Here is a 25,496-nt window from a genome sequence, read left to right as displayed (position 1 = left end):
ACGTTTGTTATAGCTGATGAACCTACATCGATACATCATTATCACCAAAGTCCACAGTTTACCTTAGGGTTCACACTTGGTGTTTTCATGTCTGCATGGTATTTCATCATATGTGTACATCACATTTATTGATCAGCTCATCAGTTGAACATTTGGGTAGTAGGTTTATTTTTAAGAAACTGCTGAACTGTTCCCCGAAGTGGTCGTACCACGTTATATTCCCACCGGCAGTATATGAGCGCTCCGGCTGCTCCATATCCATGCCAACACTTGTTATTTTCAGCCATTCCTGCTGTTGAGAAGCAGTTCATAGCCAGAATCGCTAACTAGAGGGCTGTGGGTATAAATTAGGTCATCAGGCTCTCTGGTCTCTGGGCAGGTACGGGTAATAAGGACATAGCTTCATGCTTAGGCAAAGGCAGGGACAGTAGAACTGTGTACTTGAGCCTGAAGAATGAGACTCACTTTTGGTGCCCACAGGGAGTTAGTGACACTGACGACATAGTCCCCAACTATTCAGCCCAGTGCTTTGTGTGGGACGGGATTACTATATACACAGCTGACAGGCACGGGACATTCAGTCGCCTGCCTCCATGCAAATGTGGGGAACAAGGCCAGGAAAAGCAAGTCATGGCCTGATTCTTTCATGCAGGGGGAAGTCCCAGTTCTTTCTTGAATGGCCTGTTCTGGGCTGGGGGAAAATCCCTCCCTCTTTTCTACCAGGTACAGTGGGGAACAGGCTAGAGGCACATTTTCTTGGCTTAATTGTTCTATCCTAAGCTTAACCACCCATTTGGAGATGAAGAAAAAACATTATTCCACTGTCCCCAATCTTGGAGCTGATCAGGAGGGTTCTGGCTAAGCTGGTTAAAGAGAACTCTGAGACAGCTGCTGGAAAGCGGAGTTCCCACTGGATCCTACCTCATACCTGAAGGAATGTCTCCAAAGAAATCAGAGGCCCCCATTGGAAATAAAATCATAAAAGTATGTTTTAGTCTAATCAGGCTGCTATAACAAAATGCCAAAAAACTGGGTGCCTTATAAAAAACAGAAATTTATTTCTCACAGTTCTGAAGGCTGGAAGTCTGAGATCAGGATGTCAGCAATGGTCAGGTGAGAACCCTTTTCCCATTGCATCTTCACATGGTGGACGGGGAGCTAGCTCTCTGGGGCCTCTGTGGTGTCTCATTTATAAGGGCACTAAGGGCTTTCCATGGGAGCTCCATCTTCATGACCTAATCAACTCCCAAAGGTGCCATCTCCTAATACCATCACATTGGGATGTCAACATGTGAATTTTAGGGAGCTACAAACATCCAGACCATAGCAAAGTACTAGAAGAAAATATGAAATTTAAAAAATTATCTCAGAGAGAAGGTTTTGTGTGCTACTTAGCCATGGAATACAAGATGATAAATTTGACTATATAAGAATTAAAAATTTTTTACATGGCCAAAATTCCTATAAACAAGGTCAAAAATAAAATGATAAGCTGGGAAAATATTTGCAATGCCTATTACAGACAAAGTGTTAATTTCCTTAACATATCAAGACTTCCCACAAGCCAGCAAGAAATGTACCAAAAATGCAGTAGAAAAATGGTAGAAATGAACAGAAAAGCCACAGAAAAGGAAACAGTATTGATTCCTTAACATTGGGGGAAGATGCTCAACTCTACTCATGAGAAGGGAAATGCAAATAGAAAAGAGATACTGTTTTTTGCCTGGAGGTGGACACCACATCCAGACAAACTCTGTCACGAACAATCACACCTCCTCTCTATTCTTCTAAGGGCCCTTTCATCTTTCCTAAAAATCACTTTCTCTCCCCTAAGATCATGTACATCCCCCTTCCCCTTCCCCTATTAAGATGGTGTTTAAACCTGAATTCTAAGCCACCGTGGGATTCACTCACTTTCCGCTGGCTATCTCCCCTGTATCCATGAGGTATACATGTTAAAACTTCTCTTGTTAATCTGTCTTTTATTACAGGGGTCTCAGCTAAGGACTTAGAAGGGCAGAGGGAAATTATTTTTCCTCTCCTACAGGGCCTTGGCTTCAGAGGATCCCATCCGGGGATGTTCAGGACCAGTCAGGGAGTGAGTGTTCCTGAGGTTCCGGAAGGGAGGAAGGCTGTGGAACTTTATTTCCTTCTCTGAAAGAGCGGAGGTCTCTCACTGGTTGGGTGTTCTGGGTCGGGGAGAGAGTGGCACAGGGCAAGGGAGTGGAAAGTAAATTTAGTAAGTTCGCAATATTTTGCTCAATGTTACACGTGAAGCAACCAGGATGCAAAGAATATGAGCTTCTCTGGCCTGTTAAGGCTTGCCAAGACTGGCTGGAGACAAATACGTGGGAGAACCATGGGAGTGGGGTGCTAAAGCCATGTGCGTGCTGGTCCAGTGGCCCACAGGGGAGCCACCGTAGAGAGCTGCAAGAAGCTTCATGCCATCAGCATGGCCGCTGCCGCTGGGAGCGTGAGCCGGGCCCTGAGTGCTTTCTGCCCAACGCGGGCCTGCAATGTACAGGTGCTTGAGTGGTGCGACCTGGGTGTCCCATCCTAGGGTTTGGATCCTAGAAGCCCATGGTTCCAGTACTGGATGAACAGGGACCATGGACAGAGCTTCCCCACAGATATAAAGATGGCTGGGTTTGTTGGCTCTCCCCTCACTGCCCGCGGACCTGCTGAAGGAGCTGGACTCTGGAACAGTCACAGCAATGCTTCTTCTTCTCATCTTAAGTCTGTCGTGTTTCAAGTACGTTATCGATAACGTAAGCGTTTGTAGACTGCAAGCAGTCCATCCGTAGCTAAGCGTGTTCCAAGGTCCAACTTAACACAGCTGCAGAACATGATTCCTTTGCTAGCAAATTAGACACTTGCAGTAGCTGGATGCCAGGAAAGTCCCTTTAAATACTTTAAGGGTCTGAACCATTGCTGATGTGGGAGAAGACTCCCCGGGTCTTTCATGTGAAGCTGGAGGGGTGCCTGCCGCAAAGATTCTGGCCCTGCCCTCCAGCTACCTGATCCATCTCACCTGGCTGAGACCTAGGTGGAACCAGGATTCAGCATCTCAGAGGTCAGGAACAAGACAGCAAGGGGCATCCGGGTCCCTTTCAGGCTCTGTGTGATTCTGGCCCAGTTGGGTCCTTGATGCCAGGACCACAGGCTTTCAGAAGGAGATTTGAGCTGACAAACGGACAACAGAACATCATAATGGCAGAAACAACCTCAGGGCTGGAAACAGACGCTGTAATCACAGGAGAAAAAACCCACAACAAATTCCAAAATCTGACCCTTAAGATCCCTGGATCAGGGAGGGGAAGGACGGGGAGATTCCCCTTATGGTAGAAACAGGGCAACATGAAGAACGTTGTGCAGTCAAGCTGAAAATTAAACAGACGTGAGTTTCTTTAATTCAAAGCCTTAATTATTCTGACGTCTTCCATAACTTAATCTAAGCCATCACTTCAGCTTTAATTATGCATAATGAAATGGATTACTTACAGTAACTAATATGATAGGAAAAACTGAGAGGTGAGAATTGGTAACTTAGCAACTGTTTATTCATCTTTTTCTTCAGCCCATGTTTATTGACTACCTACTATGTTGCAGCCTTTACTACAGTCCTATTAGGAAAAATATAGCATATACTATGGGCCAGTTTCTTTTCCTTCATTAGCTCATGGACTGCTTGCAATAATACTGCATCACAGGTATTATTCTCCCTGATTTATAGAAGTGGAATTGAGATTCTGAAAGGGTAAGTAATTTGCCTAAGGTCACACAGAAAAAACTTTTTTTTTTTTTTTTTTTGCCATTTACCTATTTTAGAGAGAAACATACAGACTGACATTTTGAATCTTAACTCCTGTTTTTGTTTTTGTTTTGGTCGCACCGCACAGCTTGTGAGATCTCAGTTCCCCAACCCAGGATTGAACCTGGGCTGTGGCGGTGAAAGCCTGGAATCCTAACCACTAGGCCACCAGGGAACTCCCTTAACTCCTGTTTTACACAGGAAAAGTCAACTTTTTCTAAGGGAAAAAATGAGTGACCAAAATTGTCCTTTTGGGAAATTAACCTGACAGTTGCCTGTAGGATGCATCAGATACTACAGAGACAGTCCAGGTCAGAGGCCAGGACCTAAGTCAGAGAGGTGGCAGCCAAACTGGAAAAAGAAGCTACATGGGGCACTGTGGAGGCTAGAAGGGGCTTGATGAAGATTTGGACATGATGGGCAAGTTACTCATCCTCTCTGAGCCTTAGTTTCCTTGTGCCCAGAAGGGGCTGTAACTGGTTTATTTAGCAGTTTCAGTCCAGGGGCATATAAACAGAAATGGTTTTATTTTTCCTTCAGTCATCATTTTTAATCTGCCTCTATTACATCTCCCTTTCTTGTTTCTTAATAGCTTGCTTCCTGGTCACTTGCAGTTAGTCATCGTCCTTGATAGTCACAGCTTCCATCTCAAACTCAGTTCTCATTTCCAGCCTCTCCCCTGCTGCACCCTTGGCGCCGGGGCGTGGGGTGTGGTCCGGCTCCCTTGCCCTGGGGGGGAAGGTGCGAAGGAGGGAGAGGAAAGGGGATGAGCGTGGCTCCCTAGCTGGCCCTCCTTGCTGTCTCCCTCCATTGGTTGTGGTAGCTCTCTGGGTTCATACAGACTAACTAGCCAGGGGTGACCTCTGTGTATCCAAATGCTGGTTCACTAGTGGGGCACACGTGCTCTTCAGAGCACCTGGGGGTCTCCCCGCGGCTCATGTCCCTGGTGGGGAGGAACAATGCCCCCATCCATCCCCTGCCACCAGCCTTGGGCTGCTGGGCACCCCTCTCCCAGCAGGCAGTTCTCGAGTGAAAGGAGCAGGAGAGAGGGTCCAAGTCTTGCTTCCTTCCACTCTGTCCACTGTCTTCCTCCTGCACCATGTTGAGGGCAGGGGCTGCTCCACCACCACCTTCCCTCTGCACGGCCACCGCTCCTTGTCTGGGTGGAGGCTGGACTCGAGCTGTGGTTCACTCACTGGGTCTTGTAGCCTGGCACAGGGCTGCATGAGGCATGAAAGCACTGCACAGGGCAACACCTGGCCCCAAGGGATAGGCCACATCACCCTGCAGTGGGCAGAAGCTTCCTCCAAAATCTTCCTCCACTGACATCTTTGAGGGCTGGAGGGGCGGTGGATGGAGTCAAAGGGCAGTGTCTACAGTTGCAGGCAGATCTGCCTTGAGGAGGGGTCTGGCCCTTGGTTTCTCTCTTTATTTTATTTTTATTTATTTTTTGGCTCCTCTCTTTGGAATGAGTGCTTTAGTCTCCAACTCTGAGTCTGACTCATCAATTCAGGAGAGCAGAAAAATTCCTCCTTGCCTACCCCTGTTTCCGAGAATGACAACGTGCCTGGTAACAGGGAGCCCATCATGGATGACTCTGTTTATGTCCAGCTTTTACCATCCACTCTTTCTTTGCTCTTTTGACTTATTCTGGGGCTCTCTGTACAGATGCATGGTGGGTGTGGATTTTTTTTTTTTTTTTTTTGCGGTACGCGGGCTTCTCACTGTTGTGGCCTCTCCCGTTGCGGAGCACAGGCTCCGGACGCGCAGGCTCAGCGGCCATGGCTCACGGGCCCAGCCGCTCCGCGGCATGTGGGATCTTCCCGGACCGGGGCACGAACCCGTGTCCCCTGCATCAGCAGGCAGACTCTCAACCACTGCGCCACCAGGGAAGCCCGGGTGTGGACTTTTAAGATGGACTCCTAGCTGACCAGGGCTGGTTGGCTGGCCTCTTGGTACCATGAGGTCACAGACAGGGGGAATCAAAGAACAAACAGTCCTGTGGTGTTTGGAGTCTCCCTTAGTGACACTAAAGCCTCTGTTTGATTTCTCGCATGGTAACAAAACCAGGAGGGGAAGGTGAGTGGCACCTGGAATAGACTCTGGGTGTAAGGCGGGTTTCAGGTCCTGGATAACACGCTGGAAGGGTGCACAGAAGTGAACTAAAGATGCAGGAGGCCATCCTCTTCCTGCTTCTCCTGGGCGCCCTGTCAGGTAGGAACTCTGTTTTGCCACCTGTCTTGGCCCATTCAGTTTGCTTGATATCATTGTGTAATAAAGTCCCCAAAGAGAAAATTACCTCTGGGAGGCTTTGTTCAGGTGTGGGCTTCTCAGCATCAGGGAGCCCTGAGAGGCTGGGATGGTGTATCTGGAGAAGAGGGTACCCAAAAAGCCACCATCTAATCAATGTTCATACAGACTTCACTTCCCCTCTTGTGCTAACTGGCCTGTGTGGTCCTTTCAACACCTAAAATTGGGAAAAGAATTTTCCTAGTAGGGCTTTTTCTGTATGTCAGCCAGTCTTTGTGGAGATTCTGGCCTTACTCTGGAGCCTTCTGGGGGCAAACTGAGGTTGCAAATCACCCTATGGGAAAACCGAGGTACTGAGGGGCTAGTGTCTCAAGTCTTGAGCAAAGAAAATTTCTGATAGAAGCCAAAGATTCACCTCGTGCTTCTGGCACTCCCTCTTCCTAACTCAAGAGCTTCAAGAATCTTGGATGATTTTTCAGTGTTGTCAGCTTGGATTACTTAAATTGAGCCTTTTAAATTAAATCTTATTTTTGAATAGGTAGTATATGCATTATGTATGGAATTCAATCATGTTAAATTTGCAGATTAATTTAGGGATAATTTACATCTTTGATGAGTTATATAGTAAAAAATGCTTAGAGGAGTGTCTGGTACCTAGTAAATGCTTAGTAAATGTTAGTGATTATTATGTATGACATTGAGTCTTCCTATCCAAGAACAGGGCTCTAGAAACTTGTTCAAGTCTTCATTTGTTTTCTCAGGAGTATTTTGAGATTTTTTCTTTCATATAGATCTTGCACATTCTGATTGTTTATTTCTAGTTCTTTTTCTTTTTAGCAGTTGTAAATGGAATTTTCTCTTCCCTCTTATCTTTCAGTTGATTGTTATATAATGTATGGAAGTTTTTTGATGAATTATCTTATTATTTGTAATGATGTTTCAGTTGATTCTCATGCATTTTCCAGATTTGAAGATGATAAATATTTGTTCTTTTCCTCGTTTGTTTTTTTTTTTAATCTCTTCTTTCTTTCTCTTATCCAACTACTGGGCCTGTATCTTCAGATTGCTGTTCAATAATGATGAGTGTATACTCTTGTCTTGTTCTCCATGAAGCATGATGTTAGCTTTTGGTATGAAATAGCTTTGGGTATGTTTTATATGTTAAGGAGATAGCTTTTATTCTTATTTAGGCTATTTGCTTGTAAGTCAAAATGGATTTTTAAATCAGATGTTTTTTCAAGATCTATAGAAAGGACCACTTGATTTTCCTCTTTGATCTGTTAATAACATAAATAAATCACGGTTTCCTAATAATATTGAAATGTCTTTAACCTTGGGCTTTTAGAGGGCAGGAGGAACTGTGAGTGTGAAGCTGGGCCTTGAGCTTCTCAGACTCTCACTTGAAGTAAACATTGGAGATTTTCCCAGAAATATAGGCTTTTAGGGTCATAATCATTTGAGTTAAGAGGTGACATTTATTGTCATTGGGGCAAGAGTGAGGTTAGGAAGAATCCAGCATCTTATACTGAAACATTATCACTTGGAACCTTCTCATCAGATGTGTGAAAGGAACAGATCACAAAAGTTTGCAAGAAATACTTGAGATTCTTTATAAAAACCACACTCCAATCCCTCCCTCTCCAAAAGACCATGCACTGTACTGCACTTTTGCTTCCATAGGTCAAATCCTACTTTTTGGAAGGTCTACTGTGATGCAGACTGTTTCTCTCTCACCTTCTTAGGTGAGTCTGAGAACCTGATCCTTACCCTTGATCTCAGAAATATCAGGGTCACAGAGGATTGGGGGAGGGGAACAGCCACACCAGTCCCTGCCTTTGGGGAATTGGAAACATGCATCACCAAAATAATCTCAAACAAAGTAACATTCTCCAGTATCCTTTTTCCTCTCATTTGGTCTAACTCGTATGCATCCTCCAAGGCCCAATCAGGCCCAAGCTCCTTCATGGAGCCTTCCCAGATTGCCCTAGCTCTTGGTGCACACTCTCCCTGCTGCACCCTGGAGCTCCTTTCGTCTGCACATGGAATGAATTTTAAGGGTTTAGTACAGAGCCTAACACAGGGTAAGTGCTCAGTGAAAGGTAGCAGGAGTTATACTATAATTCATCCGTTATGTGTCTGCCCTGTCTCCTCAAGTGGAACGTCAGCCCTACAATAAAAGGTTTCACGTTTCTTCTTGCTCTGTGGTCCCTGAGTGCCAACACATATAGCGTAGCTAATAAATGTTGTTTTTGTTGATCATTATCCCTTTGGGGACCTGTTTTTTCCCCCACATTTACTGATATCCCCTAAATGCAGAAATTTAGATCATCTGCCTACTTAATATTGGCATTGAGATTGGCTTCTGTCTTTTTCACCTCCTATTAAGATGAGGGAAAGAAAACATTTTCTCTTTGGGATGCTAAAGTGTCCCCTTCCAGTGACAACTTAGAAAGGAAGGCCCTAAAAGAACATAAACTACACAAGACTCCCAACTGTAGCAGGGGAAAGAGTTGAGATGAAACAATCTCTGGCTCCATCCGTACCAAAGGACCATGTGTCATTCGTGGGAGATAGAGGACTTAGCAAAGGCCCCTTGGTGTATTTAAATCCACTGCACACTGAAGTTGTCTCCACTTTGAGAAAGTCTCCAGGGAACTAGCTTTTGTCTGAGTCTCAGGGAAATGAAAAGTACCAGTGTGTTTAATGGAAGAAGGGCTCCTTGGTAGCTGGAAGACCGCAGACACATGAAAAAGTTACCAGGCCCACTGACCTGAGTTTTGTCCACGGAGCACCAGGTGTGAGGCCATCTTGGTCTCTCTAGGACAATCCCCAAGTCTGCCATCTGGGCCTAGACCCCTGCTAGGTGGTGTCAGGAATCAAAAGAGGCCCCAGGCTCAGTATATTTTGCTGCTGAGGAAGCAGGTGCAACCCCTCCTGAATGCTCTTATTAATTTGAAAAGGCAGGAAGGTATAGTCCATTTCCAGAAAGTCTTTCTGTGGGTGATTAATCCTTTGTATGGGATCCAAAGAACATTATAAAAAGTTTCTACTTTTTCTCTCATGTCACTTTCCTATTCAGACAACCTCAGAGAAGCAAAAGGCCATCCCTCCTCTCAGTCCTCCCTCCCTCTTCCATTTCCATGGCAACCCAGTTGTCTCCCCCTCACCTCCAGCTGAAGCACTCACTTCCCGGAGTCTGCCTGCTTTTCCACCTCCAAGGAGCTGCAGGAGGTTTGCGAGAAGCCAGCCCCCATCAGGCCAGCACCAGAGTGACGTGGCAAGACGAACAACCCCCTCTCTCGCTAATGATGACCTAGTGCCATTTACACTGTAGGTGTAACTGCAGATTTCACAGAATCACAAGACTCACCATCCTTTCTTCTGTGTCCTACTAAGGGCTCCCTTCTATTAGCCTTTGCAGGGTAAAGAATCAGCCCCCCAAAGTGGGTGGGTGAGCATCCCATCCAGGAAGGCATACACTGTGGAAATGAAAGACATAGGATAGGAAGACATTGCATATAGTGAAACAACACTGTATAATGTTTTCTAGTATGTTGAGTGTATGCATTTTCTTATACAGTACCTGTGACAGTGAATTCCAGTAGGGCTGCAGTTAGTCTGAGTGGCTTTGGTAAAGTTCCTGCACAGAGCTGACTCCCGTTCGAGGCAGGAAGTCTGCTGATTAATAGCACTGCTTTGTAACCACGGCTTCCGGGAGTTTGGGGACAGTTTGCAGCGGCCTAGAAGCATTGTTATTGATGACGGTGAGACTGATGATTGGCACCTGGCCTCGGTGAGCTCCTCAGAGGGCTCTGCTCTTGGCGCTGGTTATGTAACAGGATGGTACCTACATGAGCATCAAAATAGAAACAGTTCCAGCAGAGACTCTAACTTGGGCTCACTGTTTCCAGGGTATCAGTGACTATGTTGGTGGTTCCTGATCTGAGCAAGTGCACTTTGTTCTGGCTCTTAGGGACAAGAGGACAGCAGGAGCTGGCACCGGGCCTCTCCCGTCCTCTTGCTACGAGGCAGTGTTCAGCTGGGATGCACATCCTTACTTTAATGTTGTTGCTATACCGTATCCTTTTTCTGTAATCAACTATAGATGTGGAAGCATTCTCATTTGGGTCCTGTGTGTCTGCTTGAACAATTGAACAATTAGAAGTGTTTAATGGCTACTGTCAGTGTAGCAACACAGCCCTGAGAGATAGAGTTGACAGAGGGCCCAACAGAAGTTAAGGGATCAGCCTAAGGTCACATAGTCAAGTAGCAGCAAGGCACAAAGCAGCTCTGATTCCAAATCCCTTTCTCTTTTCACAACACTCCTCTGACTTCTTTCACTACCATTTGGATTGGTTAATAGAGAGAATGAAGAGGTATTTATCACCTCAGGTGAGACCTGCCCTGTGTACCAAAAGCAGAGCCGTAAGTAAGAGCTGCTGCATCCCCGGAGGGAGAAGATGGCATTGCCCCACACTTCCTGGACCACGTCATTAACTTTGGTGTCAGAGATCCACATGGTCAGCTTCCTCCCCTGGAACTGAGGCTGCGGAGGCCTTCATTATCCCCACACGTGCTCCAGGGAGGGGGCCTCCTTGGTTCCTTTCTGGCAAGGCAGTGGTTTTGCTCATTTGGAAACAAGCGAGCCCATCATCCAGCCAGCTCTCAACCACAAGCTAGATGTTTCAGTGGGCTCAGTGACTGATAATAAACCTTTTTTGGTGCTTTTTCTTTTTCAAAGTGTACCCGTCAAGCAATTATAATTTGCTTCTTAATTAAGATGCATGTGTAAGTCAAATTCCATTAAAGCCTCTTTCTTGCTCTCAAGCACTCAGACCACCAGAGAAGTTTGGAACACCAGTCTCAAAAGGAATGTGCATGATGTCTTAGGGAGAGTGGGCCCCTGGCTCCCAACCTTCCCTCTGCCACCAATTAGGTGGGTGCCTTTGGACACATACCTTAAAAAAAAAAAAAAATTGAAAAGAAAAAAAAGTTTAAAGTCTTTACTGGAGTATAACTGCTTTACAATGGTGTTAGTTTCTGCTGTATAACACAGTGAATCAGCTATACGTACACATATATCCCCCTCTTGCATCTCCCTCTAACCCTCCCTATCCCACCCCTCTAGGTGGTCACAAAGCACTGAGCTGATCTCCCTGTGCTATACGGCTGCTTCCCACTGGCTATCTATTTTACATCTGGTAGTGTATATATGTCCATGCCACTCTCTCACTTCGTCCCAGCTTACACTTCCCCCTCCCCATGTCAAGTCCATTCTCTACATCTGCATCTTTATTCCTGTCTTGCCCCTAGGTTCTTCAGAACCTTTTTTTTTCTTTTAGATTCCATATATATGTGTTAGCATACAGTATTTGTTTTTCTCTTTCTGACTTACTTCACTTTGTATGACAGAATCTAGGTCCATCCATCTCACTACAAATAACTCAATTTTGTTTCTTTTTATGGCTGAGTAATAGTCCATTATACATATGTGCCACATCTTCTTTATCCATTCCTCTGTGAATGGACACTTAGGCTGCTTCTATGTCCTGGCTATTGTAAATAGAGCTGCAACGAACATCGTGGTACATGACTCTTCCTGAATTACGGTTTTCTCAGGGTATATGCCCAGTAGTGGGAATGCTGGGTCACATGGTAGTTCTATTTTTAGTTTTCTAAGGAACCTCCATACTGTTCTCTATAGTGGCTGTATCAATTTACATTCCCACCAACAGGGCAAGAGGGCTCCCTTTTCACCACACCCTCTCCAGCATTTATTGTTTGTAGATTTTTTGATGATGGCCATTCTGAAAGGTGTGAGGTGATACCTCACTGTAGTTTTGATTTGCATTTCTCTAATGATTACTGATGTTGAGCATCCTTTCATGTGTTTGTTGGCAATCTGTATATCTTCTTTGGAGAAATATCTATTTAGGTCTTCTGCCCATTTCTGGATTGGGTTGTTTGTTTTTTTGATATTGAGCTGCCTGAGCTGCTTGTGTATTTTGGAGATTAATCCTTTGTCAGTTGCTTCGTTTACAAATATTTCATCCCATTCTGAGGGTTGTCTTTTCATCTTGTTTATGATTTCCTTTGCTGTGCAAAAGCTTTTATGCTTCATTAGGTCCCATTTGTTTATTTTTGTTTTTATTTCCATTTCTCTAGGAGGTGGGTCGAAAAGGATCTTGCTGTGATTTATGTCATAGAGTGTTCTGCCTATGTTTTCCTCTAAGAGTTTGATAGTGTCTTGCCTTACCTTTAGGTCTTTAATCCATTTTGAGTTTATTTTTGTGTATGGTGTTACGGAGAGTTCTAATTTCATTCCTTTACATGTAGCTGTCCAGTTTTCCCAGCACCACTTATTGCAGAGGCTGTCTTTTCTCCAGTGTATATTCTTGCCTCCTTTATCAAAGATAAGGTGACCATATGTGCATGGGCTTATCTCTGGGCTTTCTAATCTGTTCCATGGATCTATATTTCTGTTTCTGTGCCAGTATCATACTGTCTTTATTACTGTAGCTTTGTAGCATAGTCTGAAGTCCGGGAGCCTGATTCTTACAGCTCCATTTTTCGATCTCAAGATTGCTTTGGCTATTCGGGGTCTTTTGTGTTTCCATACAAATTGTGAAATTTTTTGCTCTAGCTCTGTGAAAAATGCCATTGGTAGTTTGACAGGGATTGCATTGAATCTGTAGATTGCTTTGGGTAGTATAGTCATTTTCACAATGTTGATTCTTCCCATCCAAGAACATGGTATATCTCTCCATCTGTTTGTATCATCTTTAATTTCTTTCATCAGTGTCTTATAGTTTTCTGCATACAGGTCTTTTGTCTCCTTAGGTAGGTTTAACCCTAGGTATTTTATTCTTTTTGTTGCAGTGGTAAATGGGAGTGTTTCCTTAATTTCCCTTTCAGATTTTTTCATCATTAGTGTACAGGAATGCAAGAGATTTCTGTGCATTAATTTTGTATCCTGCAACTTTACCAAATTCATTGATCAGCTCTAGTAGTTTCCTGGTAGCATCTTTAGGATTCTCTATGTATAGTATCATGTCATCTGCAAACAGTGACACTTTCATTTCTTCTTTTCCAATTTGGATTCTTTTTAGTTCGTTTTCTTCTCTGATTGCTGTGGCTAAAACTTCCAAAACTATGTTGAATAATAGTGATGAGAGTGGGCAACCTTGTCTTGTTCCTGATCTTAGTGGAAATAGTTTCAGATTTTCACCATTGAGAATGATGTTGACTGTGGGTTTGTCATATATGGCCTTTATTATGTTGAGGTAGGTTCCCTCTATGCCCACTTTCTGGAGAGTTTTTATCATAAACGGGTGTTGAATTTGGTCAGAAGCTTTTTCTGCATCTATTGAGATGATCATATGGTTTTTCTCCTTCAATTTGTTAATATGGTGTATCGCATTGATTGATTTGCAGATATTGAAGAATCCTTGCATTCCTGGAATAAACCCCACTTGATCATGGTGTATGATCCGTTTAATGTGCTGTTGGATTCTGTTTGCTAGTATTTTGTTGAGGATGTTTGCATCTATGTTTATCAGTGATATTGGCCTGTAGTTTTCTTTTTTTGTGACATCTTTGTCTGGTTTTGGTATCAGGGTGATGGTGGCCTCATAGAATAAGCTTGGGAGTGTTCCTCCCTCTGCTATAATTTGTAAGAGTTTGAGAAGGATAGGTGTTAGCTCTTCTCTAAATGTTTTATAGATTTCGTCTGTGAAGCCATCTGGTCGTGGGCTTTTGTTTGTTGGAAGATTTTTAATCACAGTTTCAATTTCAGTGCTTGTGATTGGTCTGTTTACATTTTCTGTTTCTTCCTGTTTCAGTCTTGGAAGGTTGCACCTTTCTAAGAATTTGTCCATTTCTTCCAGGTTGTCCATTTTATTGGCATATAGTTGCTTGTAGTAATCTCTCATGACCCTTTGTATTTCTGCAGTGTCAGTTGTTACCTCTCCTTTTTCATTTCTAATTCTATTGATTTGAGTCTTCTCCCTCTTTTTCTTGATGAGTCTGGCTAATGGTTTATCATTTTGCTTATCTTCTGAAAGAACCAGCTTTGAGTTTTATTGATCTTTGTTATTGTTTCCTTCATTTCTTTTTCATTTATATCTGATCTGATCTTTATGATGTCTTTCCTTCTGCTAACTTTGGGGTTTTTATTGTTCTTCTTTCGCTAATTGCTTTAGGTGTAAGGTTAGGTTGTTTATTTGAGATGTCTCTTTTTTCTTGAGGTAGGATTGCATTGCTATAAACTTTCCTCTTAGAACTGCTTTTGCTGCATCCCATAGCTTTTGGGTTGCCGTGTTTTCATTGTCATTTGTTTCTAGGTATATTTTGATTTCTTCAGTGATCTCTTGGTTATTTAGTAGTGTATTATTTAGCCTCCATGTGTTTGTATTTTTTACAGATTTTTTCCTGTAACTGATATCTAGTCTCATAGCATTGTGGTTGGAAAAGATACTTGATATGATTTCAATTTTCTTAAATTTACCAAGGCTTGATTTGTGACCTAAGATATGATCTATCCTGGAGAATGTTCCATGAACACTGGAGAAGAAAGTGTATTCTGTTTTTTTGTGGATGGAATGTCCTATAAATGTCAATTAAGTCCATCTTGTTTAATGTATCATTTAAAGCTTGTGTTTCCTTATTTATTTTCATTTTGGATGATCTGTCCATTGGTGAAAGTGGGGTGTTAAAGTCCCCTACTATGATTGTGTTACTGTCGACTTCCCCTTTTATGGTTGTTAGCATTTGCCTTATGTATTGAGGTGCTCCTATGTTGACTGCATGAATACTTACAATTGTTATATCTTCTTCTTGGATTTATCCCTTGATCATTATGTAATGTCTTTGTCTCTTGTAATTGTCTTTATTTTAAAGTCTATTTTGTCTGATATGAGAATTGCTACTCCAGCTTTCTTTTGATTTCCATTTGCATGGAATATCTTATTCCATCCCCTCACTTTCAGTCTGTAGGTGTCCCTAGGTCTGCAGTGGGTCTCTTGTAGACAGCATATATACGGGTCTTGTTTTTGTAACCATTCAGCCAGTCTATATCTTTTGGTTGGAGCATTTAATCCATTTACATTTAAGGTAGTTATCGATATGTATGTTCCTATTCCCATTTTCTTAATTGTTTTGGGTTTGTTATTTTAGGTCTTTTCCTTCTCTTGTGTTTCCTGCCTAGAGAAGTTCCTTTAGCACTTGTTGTAAAGCTGGTTTGGTGGTGCTGAATTCTCTTAGCTTTTGTTAGTCTGTGAAGGTTTTATTTCTCCATCAAATCTGAATGAGATCCTTGCTGGGTAGAGTAATCTTGGTTGTAGTTTTTTGTACCCTTTTTTTTTTTTTTTTTTGTGGTACGCTGGCCTCTCACTGTTGTGGCCTCTCCCATTGTGGAGCACAGGCTCCGGATGCACAGGCTCAGCAGCCATGGTTCACGGGCCCAGCCGCTCCGTGGCATGTGGGATCTTCCTGGACCAGGGCACGAACCCATGTCCCCTGCATCGGCAGGCGGACTCTCAACCACTGCGCCACCAGGGAAGCCCCTTGGTTGTAGTTTTTTCCCTTTCATCACTTTAAATATGTCCTGCCACTACCTTCTGGTTTGCAGAGTTTCTGCTGAAAGATCAGCTGTTATCTTTATGGGGATTGCCTTGTATGTTATTTGTTTCTTTTCCTTTGCTGCTTTTAATATTTTTTCTTTGTATTTAATTTTTGATCGTTTAATTAATATGTGTCTTGGCACGTTTCTCCTTGGATTTATTGTGTATGAGAGTCCCTCCACTTCCTGGACTTGGGTGGCTACTTCCTTTCCCAAATTAGGGAAATTTTCAAATATAATCTCTTCAAATATTTTCTCAGTCCCTTTTTTTTTTTCTCTTCTTTCTTCTGGGACCCCTATAATTCAAATGTTGGTGTGTTTAATGTTGTCCCAGAAGTCTCTGAGACTGTCCTCAATTCTTTTCATTCTTTTTACTTTATTCTGCTCTGCAGTAGTTATTGTCACTATTTTATCTTCCAGGTCACTTATCCATTTTTCTGCCTCAGTTATTCTGCTATTGATTCCTTCTAGAGAATTTTTAATTTCATTTATTGTGTTGTTCATCTTTGTTTGTTTGCTCTTTAGTTCTTCTAGGTCCTTGTTAAACGTTTCTTGTATTTTCTCCATTCTATTTCCAAGATTTGGGATCATCTTTACTATCATTATTCTGAATTCTTTTTCAGGTAGACTGCCTATTTCCTCTTCATTTGTTTGGTCTGGTGGGTTTTTACCTTGCTCCTTCATCTGCTGTGTATTTCTCTGTCTTCTCATTTTAGTTAACTTACTGTGTTTGGGGTCTCCTTTTCGCAGGCTGTAAGTTCATAGTTCCCATTGTTTTTGGTGAATGCCCCCAGTGGGTAAGGTTGTTTCAGTGGGTTGTGTAGGCTTCCTGGTGGAGGGGACTGGTGCCTGTGTTCTGGTGGATGGGGCTGGAGCTTGTCTTTCTGGTGACATCCCTTAAACTTATCTGTAGAATGAATGAACTGAATATTTGGTGAATTTTATTTCTTATTAATTGCTCTATTTTTAGGGTGTGGACCCTAGCCACTAATTATTATTATTACTATTGCTTTAATACTGCTACTACTGCTTTTAATAGCAAGGAAGCTGGAGAAAGTGGGTGTTGGACTAAGAGTTGGGAGATCCAAGCTTGGCCACCTTTCTTATCAGTGTCCCTGGAGTGTCTGCCTCAAAGTTTTTAGGGTTCAATTACATGACCCTGGCATACATAACTTTTTCCTGGGAAGAGAGGCCTCCAGATGAAAAGCAGAACAGCTCTGGCAAGAATGTCAGCAGAAAGGGCATATTCAAAGACACAGTCTGGTTTTATCCATACATGGAATAGGTAGTTCTCAACACAAAGTGCTTAAGGGCCACTGGATAGATCCACTTTTCCCTCTGAAATATTTCCCTCACTGCTATGTGAAATAGGACCACTCAGGGAAGAGCACAACAAGCTCTATAAGTGTAAGGAGGCAGCACGGAGCCATGCAAAGGAGTCCTGTCCTTGGAGTCAAAGACTTGGATTGGAAGGTTGGTTCTTCCATAGAATTAGCCTCTCAAACCTAGGGCTTATCCAAGTTATAATTAACGCAACAAGATCAATGGATACACTCCCCATGAAGCAAACTAGGAGCTTCGGCTGGAGATATTTGGGGAGCATGGCCTCTCCAGTTTGCCACAGGACCCGCAGCAAGGTTGGTGGCTGTGGTAATCTATCTGTTCAAGGTGAGGCTGTGGGGAGCCCTGAGTAGGGCTTAGCAAGCCTCTCATAGCTGAGCCCATATCAAGCTAATACCCAGCACCATGCCTTATGCTGTTCCCCCAAATGGCCTCTTGCAGATCACATCACTCAAATCTAACATCTTGGTCATGTGTCCAATCTCTTACCAGCTCCCAGCACCATCTTGTTACGCTGCTACCAGGTCATAGAATAACCACAATGCATCCCACATGCAGGGTCACCTGATGAGCATGGAGCAACAGACTGTCTGTAGTGGGGGACATGCAGTCTGTTATATACAGACCCAGATGCATGAGCCAGAGCCCCCCATGGCCACTTACCGGGTGTGTAGTCTCAGGTGTGTGAAATCGTGGCAGCAATACCTAGATCCAGGGACCACGGTTAGAATGGATGAAATCAGGCACACCTAGCATGATGCCCAGTGAGTAGGTGCCCAGTGAAGGTGAGTGGTTACTAGTTTCAGTCTGTTCCTTTGGGCCGGGCACTACCTTACCCCAGGCTATTCTTGAGAAAAATGTAGTGAGTTACATCTTTGTTTAAACATGCTCAGAGGCCTCCTTCCTCGTTGGCTAGAGGGGCAAGAATCACTGGAGTGAGTGGGAGGGGGCAAGATCAGGTCGGGGGTGGGGCCCTTGGAGACAAATTGCCAACCTTTCATTTTGCTCACGACCATCTTGCCCTGCTGAGCTGGGAGGGAACACACTTGTGAACAGCTTGGGGGAGTGGGGTGGAGATTCCAGTGGTGGGAAAAGAGGGCTTGAGGGAATTATACCCACAAAACCCAACCCACCACAGCAGTTGATTATTTTTCCCATTTTGAAAAACTATTTTGGGGAACTTTTTGCCTCTAAATACTCCAGGCATACTATTTTGCTGCTGGTTTTTTAATCACAAGGATGCTCTAATATTAAAGTCAATTTTAATAGATTAAAAAAATCCATTTGTATTCACATCACCCTAAACCTCAGCTGTTTTGACATTTCTGAGTCCTTGCACAGTCCTTGCCCATAAAATCGGGTAATGCCGCCAGCAAAAAATAACTTATGCATAATGCATTTTAGTCTCTAAACGAAATCAGATGATTTTAGATTTAGGAAAGCTTGTATCGGTGAATGTGTTTATATTTCACTTTCTCCTGCATTTCTACCTACCTCTCTGCATCCCCTCCCCCAAATTTGAAATAAAAACATTCTCTTATACAAGCCAACATTTTCCCATGGCTTGTTTGTTTCTAGAAATTTTGCACCTTTCAGATCTTTCTACTGTTCCCCCCTACCTCCTCCCATTCCAGGAATTTTTGTCCCCAGTGGCTAACGGTGGCCAAGGTTGGAAGCTGGCTGAGAAGCAAGACCTCAGTGTAAATTTTGGCTTCATTACTTATTATTCACCATGTGTCCTTCAGCTTGGTTTCCTCATCTGTAAAATGATGACACTAATATTTATCTGAGAGGATTATTCTGAGGAGTAAATGAGAGAAAGTATTTTACATGATGCATTTATTTGGACCATTGGTTAAGTGGTAATTGTATTAATTTCCTAGGGATGCCGTAACAAATTACCATAAACTGAACAGCTTAAAGCAGCAGAAATTTATTCTCTCACAGTTAAGGAGCCCAAAAGTCTGAAATCAAGGTGTCAACAGGATTGGTTCCTTCCAGAGACTCTGAGGGAGAAGCTGCTCCAGGCCTACCTCCTGGTTTCTGGGGGTTGCTTGCCATGCCTTGGCTTGTAGCTACATCACTTCAGTTTGTGCCTCTTTCCTAACATGGGCTTCTCCCTTCTGTGTGTGTCTCTGTGTCCTATCCTGTTCTCATAAGGACACCACTCACTACATTTGGGGCCCACTCTAATCCAGCACGACCTCCTCTTAACTTATTACATTTACAAAGACTCTATTTGCAGATAAACTACATTCTGAGGTTCTGGGTGGCCATGAATTGGGGGGGGGGCACTATTCAACCCCTACAGGAACCATCGTTATGGAAGCATAAAGAATATGACCCACTGCTCTCCTCTGTGCTGGCAAAATCCTGCAGAGTGTCAAGGAGACCTTAGAGTGTCCTAAGGCTTTCCTGGAAGAAACACATTTTCTCTGACATCATAACATTCCCTGTTTGTAATGCAGCCCAAGGTAATTCACGGGCCTGCCCTGAGTCTCTCACTACCTTCTCTGTGAAATGGGAGTCACTCTATCGAGCATGATGTACTGATCGACCCTCTCCATGATGCCCACAGCATCCAGTAATAATAAATCATTGTCCGTGAGATTCCTTAGGGATGTGGGGAGAGCTGGCATGATTTTGGAGTTCTCATGCACACTCCATTCTCAATGGCCTCTGAATCAAACACTGACACGGAGAAGGAAAATAAATTCTTAGAGACTCCCTGGCCCTTGTAAGACAGAGGATGCCATGGCCAGACTGGGTCCTCCAAGGGGTGTCTGTCTTCTAAGGCATCACATTTCCCTCTCCCTGGCTCTTCACAAAGGCTGGGAGAAACCAGAAAGGAAGCAGAGAGACAAAAGAAAGACAGCAGCGTTATTTCCAGAATGACAGAAGCAGGTTTCATGGTTGTTTGCTGGTGGTTGTTTTCTTGGCTTTGAGATGATCTCGCATTCCTGTTTCCAGCTCTTGGCAAGAGTCTTCATTCTTGGGGAGTGACTGGGTTCCAGTGTTGCCCTGAGCTACGAGTTGAAGCCACAGACCAAGCTGCTAAGTCCTTGTTTCCAGCACAAGGCTTTGTGCTCATGTCATTTTGCATCCTTTTTAAATCCGCAGTGGGACATGCACTACACCTAATCCACTTACCTGCTACAAGCAACGTGGCAGAGAATTCTCCACCTGAGACTTCAGTGCACAAGTTTTCTGTGACATTATCAGCATCACTGTCACCTGTGATCCCAGGGTTTCCCCTAATCAACTCAAGTCCCCTCACTGAGGCCTTCAGGGTGAACTGGCTGTCAGACACTGACTTTGAGGTAAGCACCACCTTACTCCCAATAGGAGCTGCTCACAAAGAGGGGTCCTGAAGATGGGGTGGATGGGATTCTGGATCAGTGATCATTTCCTCCTCTTTCCCTGGTTTAATCTCCCCTCTTGTAAGATCCGGGCATTCTGTTTGGGGCGTTCTACAGCCCTCTGTGCTAGATGCCCCTATAGCTTTGGACTTCTTCTCCATTTAGTTCAGTCCAAATGAACAGTATGTTCAATCTGCTACAAATAAAAGGTATGTTTCTTATTGCCACCCACCCTCACACGATAACAGGTGTTAGAGGTGCCGACAGTAACTGAATTCTTTGGGTGGCACAGTTTGTGTGATGATCTCCTTAAAAACGAGGCCCTGATCAATTTGTACCTGGTGATTCTTCTTTTCTATGATTCTGTAATTTTTCAGAAGGAAATTTATGAGGAGACATTTCATATGGAAGAATGCACCCTTAACAAAAATATAAGTCTGGATGTCCAGCCATACTATGTGAATGTTTCCTCTTGGACAATTCAGACCCCAATCATTCACATTCAAGAGCCACGCCACTGCTGCTGTTTTCTCGTTTGTCATTTGGGTCTTTTCCAAAGTTTTCACTTCTCCTTAGGCAGGACAAACCTGCTGATTGCATGTCTACTGGTAACCTCAAAGGCCTTCTAAGGATGTCTTTAGGGTCTAGGTGTCTGGACCCGCTTGTACTGCATTATCCCTCAGGCCTACCTCATTCCTCAATGGGCGTAGGGACCTCCCACAGCCATCATCAGCTTTGCCCCTGCTCCCACCTGCCATTGCTCTGGGTTTCTGGTGGGACCCAGTGGGCCTGCTTGGTCTAGGCTCGGTTGCCTCTCTGAGATATATAAGGTGTTCTTAAACCCAGCTGATGATTAGAGCCACTAGGGGAGCTTTCAGAAAGTGTGCATATCTGGGCCCCACAGCAGACCTGTGGAGCCCAGGACTTGAAGGCAAGAGCCCAGCATCTGGTATTCTCTGCACCCCAGGGGTGGGCCCTCTGGTATGCAAGGAGCACACATTCAGGAAGACTTCAACTCACCATCCACGGTACATTCCCAGGGCCCACATACTGTTTCTGTGACTTCCCTGCCTATCTACCTGCTCCCTTGACTTCCGGTTCATCTTTAACAGCTGTTGCTTATCTGTGCCTCTAAGCCTTGCCAGTTGCTTACACTTACAGAGCACGTAGTATACACCGGACACTGCAGAAAGTGCTTGACATGTGTTTACTCTTGTAATATTCACAACAAGCCAATGATGTTATTTGTATGATTGTCTCCTTTGTACAGGTGGGGGAAATGATGCAAAATTTAACAGAGAGGTGAGATAACATGCCCTGGGTTGTACAACTACTGCTGTGCTGAAACTGGAAGGCAGGTAGTCTGGTTTTAGAGCTCTCATTACTTTTTTAAACAGCTCTATTGAGACATAATACACATAGCATATAATTCACCCGTCTAAAATACACAAGTCAGTGGTTTTTACTCTATTCACATACCATCACCACGATCTAATTGTAGAATGTTTTCATCACCCCAAAACAAAACCCCAAGTCCATTAGCAGCCGCTCCCCTGTCTCCTATCCTCCCAGGCCCTGGGAACCACTAAACTACTTTCTGTCTTAATGGATTTACCTATTCTGAACCCCTTCGTATAAATGGAATCATATTGTATTTGGTTTTTAATGACTGGCTTCTTTTCACCTAAGCATAAAATTTCAAAGGTCACACATGTTGTAGCATGGATCAGTACTTCAGTCCTTTTAATGGCTGAATAATATTCCACTGAATGGATATACTACATTTTGTCTATTTGTTCATCAGTTGACAGATATTTGGGTTATTTCCACTTGAGAGCCCTCATTCTCAGCCTCTCATAGTCTATAGCCTTTAATGATGAGGATGACCAAGCTATTTCAGATTTTCAGATGTTCTAAAGCACATTCAGTGGCTTCCCTTGTGGTCCAGTGGTTAAGAAGCCACCTTCCAATGCAGGGGACTTGGGTTTGATCCCTGGTCGGGGAACTAATATCCCACATGTCACAGGGCAACTAAGCCCACACGTCACAACTACTGAGCCTGTGCGCTCTAGAGCCTGTGCCACAACTAGAGAGCCCACGTGCTGCAGCTACTGAGCCTGCATGCTCTGGAGCCCGCACACCACAACTAGAGAGAAGACCATGAGCTGCAATGAAGAGCCCGTGTGCTACAGTGAAAGATCTCGCATGCCACAACTAAGACCTGACACAGCCAAATACATACATACATACATACATACATACATACACATTAATTTAAAAAATGAGGGCTGTTTAAAAAAAAAAAAAGCACGTCCACATCCTGGTCTCTTTATTGTTACTACTAACACTGATATTATCACTATTAAAATTGCAAATCCCTATTCTAGAAATAACATCACAAAGAGACAGCAAGGTTAACTGCTCATTTGTCTGAGATCACAGAGCCAGAAAGGATGAAATAAGAACTTGACTCAGGTCTTCCCGTTCCCAGTGTCAGGCTCTGTCCCCTACACTGCCCTGCACATCTACTCCTGCTTGCATGAGCCCCCAAATCCTCTGCTATCATACCTGCCCTTCCCACATTCCACGTGTGATTCAAGCAGGGCTGTCAGTCAAGGAGGAGTTCCATCCTGTTCCTGACCTCTAGAAATGGAGAATTTCTGAGCCCCTCCACTGATCTAGGTCACGTGTTCAGTGTACAGTCCCAGTCCTGGTGCCCTCCTGGCACCACAGCCAACAGCTGCCCAGGACCCCGTGCCGGTACTAGGATGGGCCACAGGTTCACACGTCCTGAAGCTGTTCTCAAGAATTTGTTGCTGCTCTCCAGAAACTACCCAGTATTATCAACCATCCCCTGCAAGAAGTCGCTATTCTCCAACCCAAACTGCTCACAAGGGCTGTTCCTACAGAACACAGCAATGCCATCTCTGTGGCAGAACCTGGCTCCTCCTTGACCCTCTCTGCAGGGTGACCTAGCCATAAGGTTCTGGGGTCTCTGGCCCAGAGGTCTGGTCACTGTTGCCCTTGGGACTCAGTCATGCAGGGCTTTCTGAGGGTGACCTCCAATCATGCCAGAGGCAGGCTGCCCTACTTTTAGACAGAGCTGCTGAGACTTCAGGGGTGGGGGGTTAGGTGGATTAATAATGCTGACGGTGATGATGATGACGACAAGTCACATCTACGGCGCATTTACCATATGCCAGGAATTCCCCTAAACATTTTGTGAACGCGTTCATTTAATCCTCATAACAATGCTATGAAGTGGTACGCTATTATTACTTACATGTTAGAGGTGGGGAAACTGAGGCATAGAGAGGTTGAGCAACTCGCCCAAGTTCACACAGCTAACTGGTGGCAGACTTGAGATTTGAGGTCAGGCAGGCTGGCCCCAAGAACACTTGCTCATCGCCCCCAAGCCGCGCTGCCTCACTGTTGCCTCCCAAGAGGGATATCCAAGCCTCATCCAGCAGCGCATGTGGCTCACCTCTGGAGCAGCACCAAGAAGGAGAGCTCCGAGGAGTCAGGGAGGCGGGACTAACGGACATCCACGAGAGCCGTAAGGGCAGGCGCTCTCTGAGGCTGTGTGGCGGCCGCGCTTGCCCCCCTGCCATTGGCCCATCTCTGAGCTTAACACCGCTCTGTCCTCATCTGCTGTCGTGAGCTCTGTGGACCTTGTAAATTTGGTCAGCCTTGTCCAGAACAACCTCAAACTTAACACACCTAAAACTAAACTTATCGTCTTTTAGCAAAACTCTGCAGCCAGATTGCCCACCATCAGAGAGACTCCACCACTCCCAGCTGTGACCTTCGGAGTTCCTTCTCCTCCCTGCTCTGGTCTCCTGATGTGTGAAAGGGGGAAGTTTTTCCAACCTATGGTTATTGCGATGATTAAATAAAATACTCCACAAAATGTCTTGGCCAGAGCCTTGCACATGAACATTTAATTAATGCTGGTAAAGACAACAGCAAAAGTAACTTTTCCATGTGTTGGCAGCAACCTAATTCCTTTGGTTCCAAGATATAACATTTTAGACCTTTTTTTTTTGATGGTACGCAGGCCTCTCACTGTTGTGGCTTCTCCCCTTGCGGAGCACAGGCTCCCAACGCGCAGGCTCAGCGGCCATGGCTCACGGGCCCAGCCGCTCTGCGGCATGTGGGATCCTCCCGGACCGGGGCACTAATCCATGTCCCCTGCATCGGCAGGCGTACTCTCAACCACTGTGCCACCAGGGAAGCCCTAGACCTTTTTTTGACTGTTCTATTTTCTTCCTCTAGGGTGTTAGAGCCAGGCCCCAAGGAGAAAGGCTGTCAATAGGTAACATTGGGGTGAAGGATCTGCAAGCATGGAGTTCAGGAGAGGACTCCAGGCTTAGGTAGCTGGAAGCTAGGGTGTAAATCAGGAAGCACAGAGGACCGTTGTGACGGGGGCAGCTCTGGTGGATACACATTCACTGAACAGTTTTTGACATCTAATGATAATAAAACTCAGCATTTGCTGGGTGCTCGCTCAGCACCAGACAGGGATCAAAGTATTCCATGGATTAGCTCATGGAGTCCTCCCAGCAACTGCAGAAAGCAGATGCCATTAGTATCCCCACTTTACAGATGGTAAAATTGAGGCACGGAAAGGTTAAGTAATGGGAAGGCTGAGCTTTGAAGCCAGTCAGTCTGGCTCCAGAGTCTACACTTTTGACTCCTATGTTATGCTGCCTCTCACCTCCCATGTGCCAAGCAGAGAGACAGGTCATCTCCACTTGTGTGGAGCCCAGGCTGACCCTGTTCATTGGTGGTGACAAGATTACTGTGTTTTCCCCTCTCAACCCTCCTCCATACGTGCCCCCTCCACTGCATGTGCTCATTCACATCTGTGGCCATCCTCTCCTCTCATAATCAATCCAGATCGTACAAAGTCAAACACAATGCCCACCACCTCCTCCATGAAGTCCTCCTCGACTAAACACGTCTCACAATGAACTTTTTTCCCCATGATTTTCCATAGTACCGTGGTCTAGCTCTTTGTAATAATACCTTGTATTATACTTCAGTTGTTTAACTAGGGCGAGAATTATTTACCTAACGATAGTCGTGTGGAAACAAAATCAGGGAAAGGTCAGGT

General features: G+C 44.5%; 1 protein-coding gene across 1 annotated transcript in view; it reads left to right on the top strand.

The window, feature by feature from the left end:
• Positions 1–5,979: 5,979 nt before the first annotated feature.
• Positions 5,980–25,496, top strand: part of CDHR3 (cadherin related family member 3) — a gene marked incomplete at both ends in the record, with an annotated part of 71,559 nt that continues 52,042 nt past the window's right edge. The window contains 2 exons of the mRNA XM_082846415.1: positions 5,980–6,025; positions 20,142–20,341. Of these exons, the coding sequence (XP_082702541.1) occupies positions 5,980–6,025; positions 20,142–20,341 (246 nt within the window). The remainder of the gene's footprint in view (positions 6,026–20,141; positions 20,342–25,496) is intronic.

The sequence above is a fragment of the Leucopleurus acutus genome, assembly GCF_964270905.1.
Source record: "Leucopleurus acutus genome assembly, chromosome: 9".
Taxonomy (NCBI): domain Eukaryota; kingdom Metazoa; phylum Chordata; class Mammalia; order Artiodactyla; family Delphinidae; genus Leucopleurus; species Leucopleurus acutus.
The sequence above is the reverse complement of the archived record's forward strand: the minus strand, read 5'-3'. Positions and strand labels throughout refer to the sequence as shown.